Source organism: Astatotilapia calliptera, chromosome 19 (assembly GCF_900246225.1).
Source record: "Astatotilapia calliptera chromosome 19, fAstCal1.2, whole genome shotgun sequence".
In the NCBI taxonomy this organism is placed as follows: domain Eukaryota; kingdom Metazoa; phylum Chordata; class Actinopteri; order Cichliformes; family Cichlidae; genus Astatotilapia; species Astatotilapia calliptera.
The window spans coordinates 10,229,407-10,248,903 of record NC_039320.1 but is presented as its reverse complement, the minus strand read 5'-3'; the positions used below and the strand labels follow the sequence as shown (position 1 = coordinate 10,248,903).

The 19,497-nt window shown below is 40.7% G+C and overlaps 2 protein-coding genes and 1 pseudogene across 2 annotated transcripts; all 3 read left to right on the top strand.

Annotated features, from left to right (window-relative positions):
* Positions 1-5,090: 5,090 nt before the first annotated feature.
* On the top strand, positions 5,091-9,736 carry LOC113012443 (alcohol dehydrogenase 1). Its single transcript, XM_026152660.1, has 9 exons — positions 5,091-5,209; positions 6,145-6,246; positions 7,740-7,881; positions 7,973-8,060; positions 8,163-8,382; positions 8,485-8,745; positions 8,852-8,984; positions 9,316-9,454; positions 9,548-9,736. The coding sequence occupies exons 1-9, from the start codon at positions 5,192-5,194 to the stop codon at positions 9,579-9,581; spliced, it is 1,137 nt and encodes a 378-aa protein (XP_026008445.1). The 5' UTR covers positions 5,091-5,191; the 3' UTR covers positions 9,582-9,736.
* Positions 9,737-10,649: 913 nt separating this feature from the next.
* LOC113012549 (alcohol dehydrogenase 1-like) lies at positions 10,650-14,793 on the top strand. The gene is made up of 11 exons (XM_026152827.1): positions 10,650-10,764; positions 12,099-12,118; positions 12,269-12,370; positions 12,522-12,663; positions 12,918-13,005; positions 13,098-13,317; positions 13,418-13,678; positions 13,831-13,963; positions 14,291-14,429; positions 14,509-14,543; positions 14,622-14,793. The coding sequence occupies exons 1-10, from the start codon at positions 10,665-10,667 to the stop codon at positions 14,540-14,542; spliced, it is 1,239 nt and encodes a 412-aa protein (XP_026008612.1). The 5' UTR covers positions 10,650-10,664; the 3' UTR covers position 14,543; positions 14,622-14,793.
* Positions 14,794-15,956: 1,163 nt separating this feature from the next.
* The window catches only part of LOC113011921 (alcohol dehydrogenase 1-like), a 7,227-nt pseudogene continuing 3,686 nt past the window's right edge, over positions 15,957-19,497 (top strand).

The window sequence follows — 19,497 nt, the reverse complement described above, 5'->3', positions numbered from 1 at the left end:
GTTGTTTTTATTCTTTGTTTTGGTAAAACGGCATGAAATGCTGTTATGGATGATGGCTCGCTACAAAGTTTATATATTGTTTCATTAAAAATTAGCTGTTGGAACGGATGTGTGAGTGTAAGTTACCACACATCAGAGATCGTTGTTCTCTGATATAAAGTAGTTCCTTTGAAGCAGATTTTCTTTCTAAGAATTCTGGTTCTACTCTCATAACTTCAGTTGTTCATCTTTGAACATCTTAATTGTTCTCTTCAACTACTTAGTCTTCAGCAGTACTCGACTGTATAATTAGCACTGTGTGATATCCATGTTAACTAATTTCTCTGCATTTCATCATAGAAAATGCACTATTTCAACATATCGGTAAAAAATTTAAAACGTAATGTTTCACCCTTGTCAGTTACACGAGTAGATGAATAAAAGAGTTTAAAATATTTGGAATTTTCTTCATTTTTTTTTTTTAATACCCCAATGTAGTGTGTCATGATTGTGTGTTAATTTGGAGGGCAGACTTTCTATTTTTTTATTTTTTTTTTTAAATGTTTTTGTCAATAGTTCTGCAGGTTTCCTGAAAAACTTTTTAAGTTGTTCTTTTGGACACTGGTGGCTTTTTCACTCATTTTCAGTCCTAGTGCTTGACCATTTTCAGAAGAGCATTTTGTTTAAGCCACTTGATCCATTCCAGTTTTTCTTTTTGTCAGATCAGCAAAAACAATGCCAAAGACAACTGTTTGACTGCATAACAATAGTATTCTTTGCCGTAACAAAGTGATTACCAATGTGTTTTAGTCCAAATCCTGGTGTATTTCAGCATGATTTGCAGTGCAAATTTGAAGAAGTTGGTAGTGGCAGGGTTAAAAATTACCTCCAGTCAATGGAGTGTATCTGGAAGTCTGAAAGCAAAGACTGCATACAGGAGCTGATGCATCTGATCTTTCAGTTGATCAATCTGTTATTGACTGAAGCCTTATCAGAAATCGTCTCAGTGTAAGGTTGGCTGTCAAGATGCTAGTCTTAAGGAAGGGAGACAAGTTTACTTAAAAGAGAGTTTATTAAACTACCCCATCAGGAGACAAACATCACTGATGAGTTGGTGGCCAGTGAAGTGAAACAGAGATGGAGCAGTTAATCTGGGGCAGCCTTTACTGCCTAGAAGTAAGAAGTAAGCTGCATCAAGTGCTGATCTTCCTTTGGCAGCAAATCAATAACAGTAGGCTGCAACTAAGAAAGCAGCGCGTGCAAGTATTATCTGCGCCAAATAGCAAATCCATTCTTGCAAATGGGGTCAACAGGAAATCATTTGACCTTACAACATCAAGTAAAAATCAAAGTGTTGTTACTTAAATGTACACCCGACCTCATCACATGGCCTGCAGCAACAAACACACCACACTGCTTCGCAAAATCTTTAGTAGTCAGAAATCAAAAATCAAATTAAAGCATGAGAATCAGCCATAGTAGCAAAACAACCAAAACATCCAAGCTGCCACCAAAGAGGGAACCAACCAAATTCACGCCAATTCAAAGCTCAGTCAATGTTGTCTACACCAAAGCTGCCAGACCAAACTACTAAATTTAAAACATAACATTATTCAAGTCATACCAGTTACACTTGTGGCACAGTTATGCCACAACCAATTGTGAAAACTCAAGCCATGTGTTTCATAAGGCCACAAACCACAAGAAAATGACTTCAACCACATTTTCTGCCAGACTAAGGAGAAAGCATGCTCCTCTGTTGAGGTCAGCCACTTAAGCCTATTAAAGGGGATGCATGGCTCATGAAGCTAAACTCATCCCAAAATACAGGTGTTTAATGGCCAGGCAAAATGGTGACTATTGTTGTTCTCCTCCAGCATAAACCACAGAACAGCTCAACCTTAATGTAACCAATCCAAATCTTATCTTATGCGGAACTTATTAAGATATTGTATCGGGCTGTACTCAAAAAGCAGAACAGCTTTAAGCTATGTTAGCAAACAAGTTAGCACTGACCCAAACTTTAACCTTACCAATGGACTGAACATCTCCCATTTGTCACAACCTCACTCAAAGTGGGTGACAAAGGGCAATTTCCCATCGTTCACATAAAAACCTATCATAATATAACCAAGTGGCAATTTGGGTGCTTCCAGGTAGGGTAGGGTAGAGTAGAGACTGGATAGTACATCTAGACCAGCTTTTATAGCCTGGAAGACCCATGTGAGCTGCATTAGCTGACTATGCTCTCATGCCGGCCAATCACCAATAAAAGCAGGTCAGGACTTTCTTGATAGTGGGAAGGTCATCACAAGTCACACATTAGAAATAACGAAATGACGTTAGCTCAGAGTAATGTGTTTGTTGTTTGATTCCTAATGACCAGATTTGTTTCTTCATTCCCCCAGGTGAACAGTTAGAGCCCATATTTACAAAAGGTCCTGTTCAGGTGCAAAAAGAAACTATTTGGAAAACTTTGTGCCAACCCCACAGTATGCTGTTGGTGTGAAATGCATTTTGCTTGCAGTTAAACTTGATCATAACTGTATCTTTTTAAGTTGCCAGCTGTTTGTGAGGTGATTGTTTCACAACCGTTGGAATACTCTTAAATAGTTGGGGGACATTTTAACAGGGAACAACAGTCCTGAACTTTTCTAGATATAATGTCCAATTTAGGGTTTGTTTGGGTTTTTTTGGATGACACCGGAGGCACGCAAAAAGCTAAAAGTATGGAATGCTGCTTTTAAGTCTAGTGATGAGGCTGTGTTCAAGACAGCTAGAGCCAGCCTGAACTGTGCATTTATGCTGGAAGGTTCAGTTTCTTCTGTGACCCTATAACACCAGGTGCATGTGGCAGGAGATTCAAGCAATAATAGCTTATAAGGCTACTCCTACACTGTATGACAACAACCCACACCTCCTCAACGACCTCAACGAATCTTTCTGTAGATTTGCAACAGACAACACCTCTGCAATAAAAGCCAGTCTTCACGCGGATAAGAAAACGCTGAATCTCAATGCGGATGATGTCTGGGAAAACACTGGGAAAAGTGAATGTACGGAAAACATTCCAGGATGGGTACTGTTGGAATTTATTTTGATCTTTAAGGCTAATATCTCATAATTAGTATCACATATTTGTGTTTTGTCCTTTGTTGCACACAGTGTAATGTAGGAGTTTTGGAAGTAGACTTTTACTCTGGTACTAACAGAGACAACACTTCCTCACAACCCCCTCACAGGAATGTGGCCTTGATCATAAATCTGCTGTTATGGTATGCACTTTACACCCCTTCTTTAACTCTACGGGGCTGACCGGAGAACAAAACGTGGTTTCATCGTAACGGGAGTGTTGCCTGCAAAAGGGCGTCCCCAAATAAGGAGAGGTCCAGAAAGCTGCAGAGCTGGTGATTGGCCGTGAGCTGGTATCAAACCTAAGGCCACTCTCAGCTCTTTCGACCAACCATGTCAACATTCAGTTTCTGTGACCAGCAGTAAAAAGTGTATACTGCCTGGGTGCGGCAGCCTTTGAGCCTGAGAGAGGCCTACAACGCCATGTAAAACTAATTTAAAATTTTAAATGTTTTATTAATTATCTGTGAAAACTTATAATTGGAGCATATTTGTCTTGTCTCTCATAATAAAAACCCCAACAGTACTCGGGGAGTGCGGTGACCAGCTAGCAAACGTCCTTAGAGATATCTTTAACAACTCCTTGGAGCAGACTGTGGTTCCATCATGTTTCAAGTCTGCCACCATCATCCCTGTGCCCATCACGTGTTTTAATGACTACAACCCTGCTGCACGAACTCCCATAATGATGAAGAACTTCGAGAAGTTGGTAAAGGACTACATATCTTTAATGCCTCCCATATTTGACCGATTCCAGTTTGCTTACCAGCCAAACCGCTCTCCAGAGGACGCCATTTCCTCTGTTCTCCACCTGAGCTTGGTACATCTGGAGTAGAAAACAGTCAGCACTCCCATGGTTAACTGGCTGCTGGACTTCCTCACCAACAGACCTCAGTCAGCGAATGGGAAACAGCATCTCCATCTCCATCGGCTCCACCGGCTCCACTCAGGTCTGTGTCCTGAGCCCACTGCTGTTCACGCTGTGACACATGACTCCAGTGCTGCATCTGCTTCTAGTCACATCATCAAGTATGCACATGACACAACAGTGGTGGGTCTCATTAGGGACAACAGCGACCTGTCCTATAGAGACAAGGTGAAGCCGTGGATCTGTGCAGTGCTAACAATCTGTTCCGAAACGTCAAGAAGACCAAGGAGATGATCATCGAATTCAGGACAAAACTCTCATCAATGACAACAGTGCTGTTGAGGTAGTCACCAGGGATTTTCTGGGGGTACAGATAACTGACAGCCTGGACTGGAATGAGCTTGAGAGTTTGTAGCAAGTTTTATTTCAAGGTCTTGAGAAGGGTAGTTGATAATTATAAAGTTTATGATGGGAGTTCTCTCAAAGACTTGTATATTGACCTTTATCTATATAAGACTAAAGGGCTGATGCAATATCTAGAACTGTTACTAAAGTCCAGTTACATTGTACACAAATCCAAAAGATAACATTTCTAATGTGCCAACTTACTGTTACGCACCTGTGATTGTACAGTTGACTAAGAAATCATCTGTCAAATTTCCAAACTGTGAATGTGAAGCCTGAGTGCCACCGAAATCTTTCACCTCCTTGACATACTATATAAAGTTTTCAAAATTATAGAACAATTCAGTGGATTTGTCATTGTGATGATTGTTGTTGAGTGTCATAAACTGTGTAATTATAAAGAAATAAATGTAAATTTTTATGCCATTCAGCATAAATGACTCACGATGGCCACTCAAACAAAATAACAGAAATACAGCGTCAGGTAGCTCTGTAAGTTGTCATAGTTTTTGATAAACGCAGTACAAAAGTGAGTTTTTCCATGATTTATTATCATCTGTGTTGACTGTGGGTTGTTTGTGCAAACATAGCAGCCTCCATATCTATTCTCCATATGAGTTTAAGCAAGGGAAGAAGAAAAAACGTTTTCAGTTTGCAATCATTGAAAAGTCCCTGCCCATCTGGTGGTTGCATAACTCCCTCTCCAGCTGTAGTATTTTAGCAGCAAGTCCAAGCAAGTTTCTCTGACTCCAGTCCTGCAGCTCCTGTTGCTTTCAACTTTTTTGTGACTCTGTCATAGTTGCAGAAATGTCCACCGCTGGTAAGGTAGGTACATAATTCCACATGGGAGGCCTCATTTACAGCTTTAATGTTTTAATGTGGGTTTTTTTGTTTGTTTGTTTGTTTGTTTGTTTGTTTGTTTGTTTTTGTTTTGTTGTTTCAAAAAATTTTGTTGCAAACCTCACATTAAAATATTGTACTTGGTTGAAATGTATTTTGCTGTACCTCTGTGTCTAAGTGTGGGTGGGTGTGTCATGAACACTGTAATAGCCGAAAGTGTTACAGATAAGGGTTTCAGGGCAGTTGAGCAGTTGTTAACCTATATCCTTTTACACATGCATGTTTATTCCACTAAGCCCAGCCTAGAGTTACTACTTTGATTGCAATAAAACTGTGATGAAATACATCTGTGAAATATTGCGTTTCCTATTTTGACTTGGAATGCACTTTCAAGCCATCGAGACAGTTTTGTGCAACTGCAAATTTTGGCAAGGATGCTGCTGTGGAAGGCCAAAAGAAAAGTATGGCGCATGCCCAAGAATTTAGTGCAGGGAATTCAAAAATAATGACCAAAAAAGCCCCTTTATTTATGTAATGTAACAACATGTGATTTAGTGAATGGTTTATTTTGTGTTATTCAATTTCCAGAGTCTACATTTACTACATTTGCTAAATGAGACATGGACTTTAGACTGTTCCTTGTCATATGATGTTTGCCCTTCTGCAGGAAAAGCCTTATCTGAACTATTAAAACCAATCTGCTGTTAAACAGTGGCTCTTTTGCACAAACTCTTGCTTGCACCAGTTGAATAGTATAATTTAAAGATGTTTGAAATTTCTCGAGTTGTGCCAGGCAGGCATTAATGCACTTCAAATTACAAATGCTACATGAGTAGGTGCTTGTCATAACTCTCCAGAAACCCATCTTGGTATAGTTCAGCAGCACCCCAAAAATGTGACATTTCACGCTGCCACTTTAGGTCATCAAGTGCAAGGCAGCAGTGGCCTGGGAGCCAAACAAGCCTATGGTGATTGAGGAGATTGAGGTAGCCCCACCTCAGGCCAATGAGGTCCGGATCAAGGTGAGAATCGACACACACACATTCACAGATATCTCTTAGTGCACTTGTGTTGGTGAATGAAAGGAATCATAATAGTGGGTTCTAATCTAAGCAAAAGTTGCAGGAAACTGTTTCTCATGGTGAAACACAAAAAATGGGTAATAAGGCAAAAGTGAAAAATCTGAAAGATAAAAACTCGGATAACTAAAGAGCAGAATCTCCACTTCTTAGCTAATATTCAAATATTCAAATCAGCTGTAACCTGACAAGGACAAAGTGCAGGTGACAAAAATAGACATAAAAAAAATATACAGGGTGGGCCATTTATATGGATACACTGTAATAACATGGGAATGGTTGGTGATATTAAAGTCCTGTTTGTGGCACATTAGTATATGTGAGGGGGCAAACTCCTCAAGATGGGTGGTGACCATGGTGGCCGTTTAGAAGTCGGCCATCTTGGATACAACTTTTGTTTTTTCAATAGGAAGAGGGCCATGTGACACATCAAACTTATTGGTAATGTCACAAAAAAAAACCAATGGTGTGCTTGGTTGCCCCACCCTGTAGATCAGACAAATAAGACAGTGTTTACTTGCGGACGTATGATGTCAGTCAGACCCAGTGAAATTACGTTCCTTTCAAAATGTTGCTCAACATTGTTTAGTGACATGTCAGCACATTTCAATGTGAAATGCAGTCAGAATACCATCAGATGCTCTGCAGACTGTTTGTAAAATAACTCTTAGCTCCTTTTTAGGATCTTAAAGTAATTCCAGGCTCATCTTCTCCAAGATTTCATGTCCAGTTGACTGACAAGAGGCACAGAGATGCAGAGATGAGACCTACAATGTCACACAGTAGATCTTGCCTTTAGCTCTAATAAAGTATACTAATGCAGCTTTTTATCAGCTATCATTAGCTAGCAAATGAGGCTATCATCTAAAAACTGAATCTCTGATGGGAGCAGATATGAAAAATATTGTCTTTCAGTAGTACTTGTTGGTTCTATACCATTTAATACTGTTCAAAATGATTCTAAGGCTAAAAGCTGTAGGCGACAGTGAGCAGTTTTTTTTTTTTAACTAGTCATTATGGAATTGCAGTACACTATCCACACAGTATGACAAAAGAAACTGTGGGACTTGGACACCTTTTACCACAAAGAATAACCATGTCTGACCAGGTTTGATGGGGTGTAGCCACTGTATTTAATCTCTAAAAGTCCATGAAAAATCAGGACAGAGATGTTAGCCACTGGACTCGGATAAAGACCTAATAACATCCGGGGGAAATTTTAACCCCAGAAATGTTCTTATTTAACAAAATGCTTCCTCATTTTGGGTGTATTTCTGGTATATAGCAAAAGACAGAGTTTTATCCATTCCCTTGCGTTTCCATTTCTTTCACATTCTTGCTATGTCAGGTAAAAAGCTTAGCAAACTGCACAGATAAAACCACAAGCCAAACTCTTCAAGTGTCCAAAAGAAACAATCATCTGTGTTCTCATGCAGATCGTTGCAACTGGAGTGTGCCACACTGACCTGTACCACCTTTTTGAGGGTATGCACAAAGATGGCTTCCCAGCAGTGCTTGGACACGAGGGAGCTGGCATAGTAGAGAGCGTTGGCCCCGGCGTTACTGAGTTTCAGCCAGGTCAGTTAAAGCTTTCATTTGTCTGTCTTGTCATGTTCACCAGGTGGTCTCTGTAAGATGCAGCATTCTCAGCCTTGTTTTTGAATTTTAGGAGACAAGGTGATCCCTCTGTTCATCTCCCAGTGTCGGGAATGTCGCTTCTGTAAGAATCCTAAGACCAATCAGTGTGAAAAAGGCTGGTGAGTTAATAGTTTTCTTAATTTCGCTTAATCGTAGAATTTGTTTTATATGTACCCTCTGCCACAAAGTACTATATTTTTTAACCAATGTTTTCTGTACAGGGCTGCTGATAGTCATGATGTGATGGCTTTAGCAGAATCCAGGTTCACCTGTAAGGGGAAGAAGGTGCTGCAGTTTATGGGGACCAGCACCTTCTCTGAGTACACTGTGATGAACCAGATGGCTGTGGCTAAGATCGACCCGGCTGCTCCTCTGGACAAAGTCTGCCTCCTTGGGTGTGGGGTCTGCACTGGATATGGGGCAGCTGTTAATACTGCTAAGGTGTGTATGTAGGTTTGACAGCAGGCGAAGATTGATGTTTGTTACTGTATGAAGTCTTAACAAGTCCAGAGTATCCAAACTGACTGTTTTTTTTTCCTCCAGGTTGAGCCGGGCTCCACCTGTGCCGTGTTTGGTCTGGGAGCTGTGGGTTTGGCTGCAGTCATGGGCTGCAAGGCTGCAGGAGCCAAAAGGATTATCGCTGTTGACATCAATCCAGACAAGTTTGAGAAGGCCAAAGTGTTTGGAGCCACTGAGTTTGTGAACCCAAAGGATCACAACAAACCCATCAATGAAGTTTTGGCTGAGATGACTGGTGGAGGTGTGGACTACTCCCTGGAATGTGTCGGGAACGTGGCAGTCATGGTGAGGCAGACTGACAAATTCGAATGAAGACTGGATCAGTTTGTAAATATGGTCAAGAACCCTATGTTTACAAGTCAGCTGACATTTGGCTGGTTTTATCATGTAGCGCAGTGCCTTGGAGTCTTGTATCAAAGGCTGGGGTGTCAGCGTGCTGGTTGGCTGGACTGATCTCCACGACTTTGCAGCCCGACCCATTCAGCTCATTGCTGGACGTACATGGAAGGGCTCTTTGTTTGGAGGTGAGGCACATGTGATCATCCACACTAACTAATGTAATTTAATGTAACCACCACCGCAGCATTACTGAGCACAGCTTCCAGTTTTGGGGAGGTGTTTCTGCATCCATATGCATCTAACTTTCTTCAGCTTTACATCAGCACATTGAGTCCAGAACTTTGAAAAGCACCAGGTTGTATTCAGCACATTCAAACATCTGCACATTTTCCATAATTGGTTTCACACACCAAATTACCAGGAACAGTACCTCCTGTGCTGTGACAGTGGCCAGAAGGCTTGAAGTGAGAAAAGACTAATTGATGTTATAATATGCTTTTTATATCTGGGGCTCAGGATTTAAAAGTAAGGATGGCGTCCCTGAGATGGTTAAAGCTTACCTGAACAAGAAGGTGAAGCTGGATGAGTTCATCACTCATAAAATGACTTTGGACCAGGTCAACGATGCCATTGAACTGATGAAGCACGGCAAATGGTACATACTTTCTCAATTATTACTAACTAGATGCAAAAATGAAAAACTAATAGGTGCAAGTCTTCTAATTTGTGCTTTGTATTTGTTTCCCAGCATCCGGACAGTTCTGAGTGTTTCTCCACAGTAAGACCACTTCATTCCTCAGTAATCTGAAGCCATGCTCTACAGTGAACACCATTCAACAGATTATGTGCAGATTGTGTTTGTAAGAATTATCATCAGTGTTCACATGATCAAAATCTGAGGAGTGATTGTGCAGCAAAATAAATGGTTTTAACAGATGACTGGTTTCCTCACTTCTGATCAGATTTGGTTGTGTTATTTTATAAGTCGGTGCAGAGGCTGTAATTCAGTTCACTATTTCACTGGTTGTAGTGTGGCACAAGCTTTCTAGTCAGTTTAGATTTACAGACTTGTCTAATCAACTATATGTACTTAGGTTGGCAAACAGTGTTGAAATTACACTACTAGTGATGAGATCATGGATTTATTACCACAGCTATTTCTGCCTGTTGCACTACTTTCCTGGTAACATCAAAAGGAGGCAATATTTCAGCTAAAAGAGTTAAAGCTATTAACTTTCTCCTATAAACCCCTTTAGAAAGCCTTTTATATTTTCTCACTCAGATTCTTGCTTCAAATATTGACAGGGGTTATACACGAATGCACTAAGATGCATTTGTTTGGCTGAATGATGCAGTTTTTCCTTTTATATTGAACTTTTATTTGCAAAAGTACCCATCCAGACAGAATTACTTAGCCTTCTTTTCAGTAACAGTTCCTGGAGTTCTAGAGGAAGCACAAAGAGAACATGTGCAGAAGGGTCTTCCACAGGTTTGAACCCAGGGCCAACTTCTTGTTGGGCGATTGAGGTAATCACTGAGCCACCATCGTACTGTGCATTCAGAAATACTGTCCTGAGTCATTTTTCTGGGGTTGTTGGATGAAAAAACAAAACAAACAAAACTGTCTTTCACTGTAGATTCATATTAAATTCATATTATATTTATATATTTATTTTTTTATTTTTGTACTTGATAGATAGCTTAGCTTAGAATAAACTCCCATCAATTATGATGATGGTGATGATGATGATGATGATGATGATGATTATTATTATACATTATTTGCAGTCGGACTTTGAGTCATTTTAACGTTCCAGGTCAGCTCATTTAGGCATGCCTCATTAGCCGCTTTCCTTATAAGGAAAATGCAGCTGCAAAGCGAATATTGGCCAGCCCTTAATTACCACCCTGCACCTTGGAGCATCCGTTGTTTCCCACCTGTTGTAGACCCGCTATTTCCTTCAGGTATGTGCAAGTTGCTTTCTTTGTGATTGTGTTTACGGTCTCGTTCTGCCCTGGAAAAGCAAAAATTAGCTGGCTGAACTCGTTTAACTGATCTCTCCTTCATTGCTGTGTTGTTGTGCATTTCTGAAATGCTGCCAGTAATGTTAGAGGTTTTCTAAGCAGTGGGAACTCAGAATCATTGTTTCAACATGGTAACCCAAGCCAGCTCATGTTTCATTATAAACTAGTAAGATGAGTCGAGTAACTCTGAAATAAGTGACCTTGTTCTAGAAAGGTTGATCAGAGTGAGTTTCAACACCTGTGTTCCTCCTGAGTTAAGTGAAGCAAATCCATCCTAAGTGAAATGGTATCCTTTTAATGTGGCCTATGTAGCATTTTAACTTAAAGAATTAGAGGGGACAATGGAAAGCTTTTTGGGTTCCTTGTCTTCCCAGTTATAATTTACCCTACTTTAAATTTTATTAACAAATAAAAGAACCACATGATTGATGATTACATTTGAGTTTAAAGAAATTGAATCTAATTAAATGTAAATCAGCTTTAATGTAACTGGGATTAAAGCCACTGCAGATTGAGTCAAAGCTACAGTGTACTTATGCGTGTGTGGTGTTCAGACCCAGTCAGGCCTCCTTTAACCTCTCAGTGGAAAATCTGAAGCTTTAGACTGATTTGATAACAAATATTGTACCTCTCCAAATCAACCTGTCTGCATCCTGGATTCAAAACATCTTTGAAATCAATTTAAGATTAAGATTAGACAATTCATTTACAGACTGGCCCTCAAATCGTCGCGTTATTGCAAAAGATGAGTTTAGATTTAACCTTACATTTAAAATTCAACTTTTTGGTTTAACACCTATATTTCACATTTAGATGGAACTGGTTTGCAAATGTTGCAAACATGGTTTGAAGAGTTTTTGTTTTTTAAATCCACATTTTAAAGTTTGGAACCAAATTGACTTCAGCATGGTTTAGTTTACAAAACGCATAACATACAGGTTAATTATAAAGCTTGGATGTCATATGTGGGGAACATTTGTATTTGAAGCCACGTCTGTTTAACCTAACTGGTTAATGGTAGTAGTTGGGTAAATGAGTTAAAGTCTAGCTATAAACAAGCCCCACCCCCTCTAGTTTCATTCAAAAGAACACCGTTCACAACATTTGAAAGCATCACAAGCTCTCTGATATGAGAACTCTGCTGGGTTATTGATTGGTTTTAATTTTGAACTAACACTGCTAATACAGAGGAAAATTATAAGTTTGTGTCCCCATGAACTGCTGTCACACTACTTGTAACTACTCAAGTCCATCTCTCCACCTTTTTGTTACAGAAATGACCACTGCTGGTAATGTAAGTGTAAAATTTCCTTTCTTTTATTTCCTTCTATAATTTTTCGTTTTTCAAAATTAAGGCTGAAAAAGGCTAATGGAGGCTAATTATAGTAATTTAATCATGTGCATTGGACTTGGAATTTTCTTCTTCCTCCAACTTCCCCTTTAGGTCATCAAGTGCAAGGCAGTAGTAGCCTGGGAGCCCCAGCAGCCTGTGGTGATTGAGGAGATAGAGGTAGCACCACCCCAGGCCAATGAGGTCCGCATCAAGGTGAGACGTCCACTTTCAAGACTTGCAGGCCCTCTCATCCTCTGAAATGATCCTGGAGCAATGTAGTACCTCCATAAAGTTCCTGTTTTACCAGAAGATTCACCAGAAACAACCTTGACTTTGGATTTGATTATTATTCCCGTGGTTACAGATTGTTTCAACAGCGCTGTGCCATTCAGACCTGTACTGCCTGTTGAAGGTTGTGGAGAAGGAATTTTTCCCAGTCGTCCTTGGCCATGAGGCGGCCGGCATTGTCGAGAGTGTTGGGCCTGGAGTCACAGAATTTCAGCCAGGTCAGTTTTTAACTTTGAACAAATTAAACTTCTCTCCGTGAACAAGAGATTGACCCTGACATCAGCCACAGCTGTTCCCATGGTGTTCAGGTTGGTTTTAGGAAGAGACTTGATTGCCTTTGTCCAAAGGGTGGTTTTAATTGTAAATTGTGATGTTCAAATTTTAAAATTCTCAATCCAAGTAAATGTGGTCTATAAGCGGGCACTCGGTTAATACGCCAAAGCAGAACGTGTGACCATTTATTTTTCCTCAGGAGACAAGGTGATTCCCCTCTACCTTCCTCAGTGTGGAGAATGTCGCTTCTGTAAGAGCCCTAAGACAAACCAGTGTGATGTAATTTGGTGAGTACAATCTTGCTTTATTCTCACCTCTCATTGCCACCATGTGCTGATGCGTACTCTTGAGGTTCATGTTTTCCCTCTATCTTGTTCAGGACTAGAATGGGTTCAAAAGAAATGGCACTGGAAAAGTCCAGGTTAACCTGTAATGGGCTGAAGCTGCGGCAGTTTATGGGAATCAGCACCTTCTCGGAGTACACTGTGGCTCATCAGATGGCTGTGGCTAAGATTGATCCTGATGCTCCTCTGGATAAAGTCTGCCTCCTTGGGTGTGGGGTCTGCACTGGGTATGGGGCAGCTGTTAATACTGCTAAGGTGTGTATGCTGCTAGAACTGAAAGGTTTTTTTTGTTTTAGTAACGACCTGTAAGCACTCATCCAAAATGAATCCCATTTACTGAAATCATCTCCTGCAGGTTGAGCCAGGCTCCACCTGTGCCGTGTTTGGTCTGGGAGCTGTGGGTTTGGCTGCAGTCATGGGCTGTGAGGCTGCAGGAGCCAAAAGGATTATTGTTGTTGACATCAACCCAGACAAGTTTGAGAAAGCCAGGGAGTTTGGAGCTACTGACTTCGTCAATCCCAAGGATCACAATAAACCCATTAGTCAAGTGCTAATGGAGATGACTGGTGGAGGTGTGGACTACTCCCTGGAATGTGTTGGTGATGTGGAATGCATGGTAGGGGAATTTTATGAAATTTAGATTCTCAATAGAGGGAATTAAGTGAAACAATTTCCTTTTTGTTTTTAAAACCCAAAAGACCTTGAGTCAGTTTAGTCTTTTCAGTGACTTCTATCCTTCTGCTGACTTGTTACCATTTCTCCATCTAGCGCAGTGCTTTGGAGTCCTGTGTGAAAGGCTGGGGTGTCAGTGTGATCGTGGGATTGACAGACATGCAAGACGTAACCACCCGACCTCTTCAGCTCACCTCGGGACGTACATGGACTGGCTGCCTGTTTGGAGGTGAGACAAATGTGACCATAACCAGTAGTTCTAGTGGGCTGGACCAGCGTACAACATTTTCACATGAGTGATTAAATCTGATGGGCAGCTCACAACAAATTGTTTGTGGTCTAAGCTGGCATGCTTCTCCAAATTAGGATTCAAGTATGCTTGATATGCAGCCCACCTGTTATAAGGCAAGAAGCGGGGCACTCCCTGGAGAGGTCCCCAGTCAGCTGGACATATTCATGTCATGAATTGGACTGAGATCTGCATAATTTCTTGCATCTTCTGTTGTAACAAACTGGTTAGTGCCGTTCTAACTTGTGTGTCTTTGGGTGGGGTCAGGATTTAAAAGTAAGGATGCTGTTCCTAAGATGGTGAAAGACTACCTGGAAAAGAAACTGAAGCTGGATGAGTTTATCAGTCACACTATGACTATGGATGAAATCAATGATGCCATTGACCTAATGAAGCAAGGCAAATGGTACATACAGCCTCAGCTGACATAACTTAATTACTAGATGTCCAAAACGAAGACCTAATTTGTGTTGTTTATTTCAAAGCATCCGGACAGTTATGAGTGTTTGTCCAGAATGAGGTAAAACGCAGCAAATGGTAGATTTACACTCACTGGCTGACTAAATGACACACTAATCATTCTTCTTTCTGTATCCAGGTGGTCATGAGCTTCTCCACAAAATAAACTCCAGTCCTGAATTCAACAACCCTAAAATAACTCATCACTACACTGTGCATAAAGGGAATCAGACATCCATGGATGGTTGAAATCTGTGTTGATAAGAGAAACTAAACACTGTTTAAAGAGCAAAATAAATGGTTTAAACAAATCTGTGTAGTTTATGCTTTTGTTGTACAATATATTAAGCAATGCATTGAATAGTGCCAGATGTAGTGACTCACATTTCATTAAGACTCGTGCAAATATTGCCTTTTAAAGTTTATTTTTGTTTAACACACTTTGCAATGCCTGAACTAATTGTTTTCAGAGTTTGACTATTTAATAACTGCTGCTCACATTTACACACAGCCTAATATAAATATGTACTTAACATAGCAGGGAGTGCCGTCGTCATCCTGCTAGTTTTGTCACAGATGTCCCTTGTTAACTTCTACTTTAATGTAATTGCTTATGGCAGTGAACACAACTTCAGAATTCCAAACAGATCTGCCATTTGTATTCCTATCCTCAGATCCTTTAGATCCTGGCTTCATATGCACTTGCTTCAATCTTCTGCCATGACCACTCAGTACCAACTGTACACTTAAACTAATAGTTCAAAATTCCATCCATCCATTCGCTTCCGCTTATCCTTTTCAGGGTCGCAGGGGGCGCTGGAGCCTATCCCAGCTGTCATGGGGCGAAAGGCGGGGTACACCCTGGACAGGTCGCCAGTCTGTCGCAGGGCTAACAGACAGGGACAGACAACCATTCACTCGCACATTCACACCTAGTGGCAATTTGGATTATCCAATTAACCTATCCCCACAAGCTGCATGTCTTTGGACGGTGGGAGGAAGCCGGATCAGGAGCAGATCTGTGCTTCTGTGTTCAGCCAGGGTTTAGTTTGCCATCCTACAGGGGGGGTGGGGACTGAAACTTCAGCTTAAGTCCATATTCTAGTTTACTCATGTTGTCACATGTTGGAGTAAACTTGTCAATTCCCCTTTGACCCTCTTTAACTCAGGACACATTGGGAATGTCCTGAAACACTTGCTGGCTTGCATGCACTGCAAGAATGAAGTGTGATAACAGGACAGCATACTGCATTTGGGATGGGTGTGGTGTGTTTTGGTTTTCTTCATAAATAGTATGCTATGTAGTCTGGATATTCTGAGACACGTTGGAAATTAAAAATATAGTTCAACAGTTTTAGGATTACCTAAAGACTTTTGCATTACGGAATTTTTGTCATATTCTGCAAGTACATGTAAAAAGTGCTGATTTCACAATACCACCACAGGTGAGCAGTATTCCCCGAGGCAGTAAGACCATGTACATCTTGTCCTTTGGACAGAAACTTGACTATAATAATGGAAGTACATGTAATTCCCAGATTGTAAACAGTCTCATATAAAATGCTTGCGTAACCGTGCTGGGTAAACCTGACCTCTGAAGTCCCTACCAACAAATGTTTATGCGTCATCGCAGAATTTAAAGTCCATTCTTCTGTCGAGTTTTCCTCATTTGGTTGCAGAAATGGCCACAGCTGGTAAGGTAAGTAAATCATTTAAATGTGTTTCAATTACTTTTGCAGATTTTTATTTTTTTTTATAAAGGAAAGAATATCATAACACTTTACATGTGCTATGATTTAATGGTTTGCTTTGCACATATTTTAGCGAAATCATATTTTCCTCTTGAGATGGTAGTATTGTACTGATTTTACTGCTTAATTTATTAAGAATAGAACCACCAGGAAGGGTCACATTGAGTCATGTGTGGCATAGCTGCACTGAAATAAAGTCTGCATTGAAACTGTGAGGCAGGCATCAAAAACAGATCATCTTCTATTTAAAATTAACCTCAAAGCCAACTACAAAAACACAAACTAATATTGTAAAATTATTTAAACTGAACAAAGTTTATCATCTCATCCACATCTGCCTCTAAGGCTCATGACAAAATGTGTCTTAAAATTGTGTTGCCAGGGCAGCCAGCATGTGGTTGGATATTAATTTCTATGGGGTGAAAATGACCACCTCGGTGGTGCTGGGTAGACCCTCTAAGTCAGGGGTGTCCAACTCCAGGCGTCAAGGGCCGATGTCCTGCAGGTTTTAGATGTGTTCTTGATCCGACACAGCTGATTTAAATGGCTACATTACTGCCTCAACATGTCTTGAAGTTCTCCAGGAGCATGGTAATGAACTCATCATTTGATTCAGATGTGTTGACCCAGGGTGAGATCTAAAACCTGCAGGGCACCGGCCCTTGACGCCTGGAGTTGGACACCCCTGGTGTAAGTGGTCATTGTTACAAAACTTTTGAAATGGCACTAATGGTAAGGGGGGTCAGCCACTGATTAATAATTTCCTTTATTGCATATTTAAAGATTTTTATTTAAATTTCTCCATCTGCTCTGTTAAGTTGGTTTACAGAAATGACCTTGGTGGATAATTTTAATATTGTAACTCTGCCATTTAAGGTCATCAAGTGCAAGGCAGCAGTGGCCTGGGAATCCAGCAAGCCTCTGGTGATTGAAGAAATAGAGGTAGCCCCACCCCAGGCCAATGAGGTCCGCATTAAGGTAAGAAGCAGCCGGCTTTGATGCTCTTGTATGTTCTTTACGCTTTTCTACAACTAAACTCCTATAATCTCATTCAGTGCTTCTTTTACCGTCATATTTGCTGTAGATTGTGGCAACATCTCTGTGCCATTCAGACCTGTACTTCCTTTATGAGAGTCTGGACAAATCGCTCTTCCCAACCATCCTCGGTCATGAGGCAGCCGGCATTGTAGAGAGTGTTGGGCTGGGAGTGACGGAATTTCAGCCAGGTTTGTTTGAGATTGTTTAACATCCAAAAATATGCTTATTTGCATTTTGTGCAAGAGAGAAATAAGACTCATCTCAATCCTGTGTCTAAAGTCTGTAACAAATTTGCAACAAAAATGCAAGCAACTATAAGACAAAAAGGTAATGTTTCATTTAGTGTTCTTTTCTGTACAAGAAATTTATATTTTAGAATTTTAAGGATATTTTATCTTGCAGTGTTTTTGAAAACAAATTCATGCTGGAATGGATGGAGTTTAAAAATGTTCAGACTTTCATAATTTGTTCATACGCAAGGTCAGAAGCACTCCTAAATTCATGGAGCATAAACAAGTTAGGTGCTATGTGAAATGTTTGTCATCCTCTGTGGATGTGAAATGTTTGACGGGTTACGTATGGATTTGTGTATACATGCTGTAAATGAGGCTCAATGCTTTCTGTCTTCCAGGAGACAAAGTAATTCCTCTTTCCTACTCCAGTGTGGAGAATGTCGCTTCTGTAAGAGTCCTAAGACCAACCGGTGTGAAGAAGCAATGTGAGACTCATTTCATGCCATCTTATTCAGTTTTCATGTGCTTTTACACACACTGCACTTTTTTACAGACTAGATATAAATGTTGTGAAAGTATTCCGACTACTCGTCTTTTTATCAACTAGGTAACTGTTGATTTCATTCCTTCAAGAGGAATACTTTTAAAAGTTGTGCATAAAAATAAAAAAAAATCCAAAACATCAAATATGTCTTGTTTAGGAAAAGGCACGCCCAGAAAAGCACAGAACATTCCAGGCTTACCTGTAAGGGGCAGAAACTGCAGCAATTTATGGGGACTGGGACCTTCTCTGAGTACACTGTGATGAACCAGATGGCTGTGGTTAAAATCGACCCGGCTGCTCCTCTGGATAAAGTCTGCCTCCTTGGGTGTGGGGTCTGCACTGGATATGGGGCAGCTGTTAATACTGCTAAGGTGTGTATGGTGGGCTAACGGAATAGCCATTGGAATTGGACATTTTGTGCTGGGGGTGTTTAATTTAATTTTTATGTCCAGTTTTAATCAGTCTCCTTTCCTGCAGGTTGAGCCGGGCTCCACCTGTGCCGTGTTTGGTCTGGGAGCTGTGGGTTTGGCTGCAGTCATGGGTTGCAAGGCTGCAGGAGCCAAAAGGATTATCGCTGTTGACATCAACCCAGACAAGTTTGAGAAGGCCAAAGTGTTTGGAGCTACTGACTTCGTCAATCCCAAGGATCACAATAAACCCATCAGCCAAGTGCTGATGGAGATGACTGGTGGAGGTGTGGACCTACTCCCTGGAATGTATTGGGAATGTGGAATGCATGGTGAGGAAGATTTAAATCTACTCGGTAGTATCAAATGTCTAGTTAGTAAAAGTCAACTAAACCTTGCTCTTTTCCAGCAGTGGTTATTTAAGAAGTCCTTCATTAACATATCCTTGTAATCCTTCTACATACAATTCTGCTGCTCCGCTGTTTTCTCCATGTAGCGCAGTGCTTTGGAATCTTGTGTGGCAGGCTGGGGGCGTTAGTGTCCATTGTTGGATGGACAGACTTGCATGACGTAGCCACCCGACCTATTAATCTCATGCTTGGACGTACATGGACTGGGTGCCTTGTTTGGAGGTGAGATAAATATAAGGGAGCTTACGGTGTCTTTATTAAGCTTATGTTGAGATTCATTACAGCTTGTCGTTTTGTCTTTTGGGGATCAGGATTTAAGGGTAAGGGTGGCATTCCTAGGATGGTTAAAGCATATCTGGACAAGAAGGTGATGCTGGATGAGTTCATTACTCACAACATGACTGTGGACCAGGTCAACGACGCCATTGAACTGTTGAAGAACGGTAAAAGGTAGATTTGCTCTACTATACTTCTCCTCCATTATTGAGTCAACAGCAACACAGATTAGACCAAAACTTTGCTCAAATCTTTTCTCCTTTTTCCCCACAGTATCCGCACAGTCATGAGATTTTCTCCACAATATGCTGCTGTGCTGCTTCAATAACACTAAAGTTACTACCAGCGAACACTAA

Bases quoted from the DNA above. Each gene is read 5' to 3' on its own strand.
- LOC113012443 (XM_026152660.1), top strand. The intron at 8,061-8,162 runs GTGAGTTAATAG...TTTTCTGTACAG, and splicing joins AATCAGTGTGAAAAAGGCTG to GGCTGCTGATAGTCATGATG. The intron at 8,985-9,315 runs GTGAGGCACATG...TCTGGGGCTCAG, and splicing joins GAAGGGCTCTTTGTTTGGAG to GATTTAAAAGTAAGGATGGC.
- LOC113012549 (XM_026152827.1), top strand. From the start codon at position 10,665: ATGCAGCTGCAAAGCGAATATTGGCCAGCCCTTAATTACCACCCTGCA. The intron at 12,119-12,268 runs GTAAGTGTAAAA...CTTCCCCTTTAG, and splicing joins AAATGACCACTGCTGGTAAT to GTCATCAAGTGCAAGGCAGT. The intron at 12,371-12,521 runs GTGAGACGTCCA...CCGTGGTTACAG, and splicing joins CCAATGAGGTCCGCATCAAG to ATTGTTTCAACAGCGCTGTG.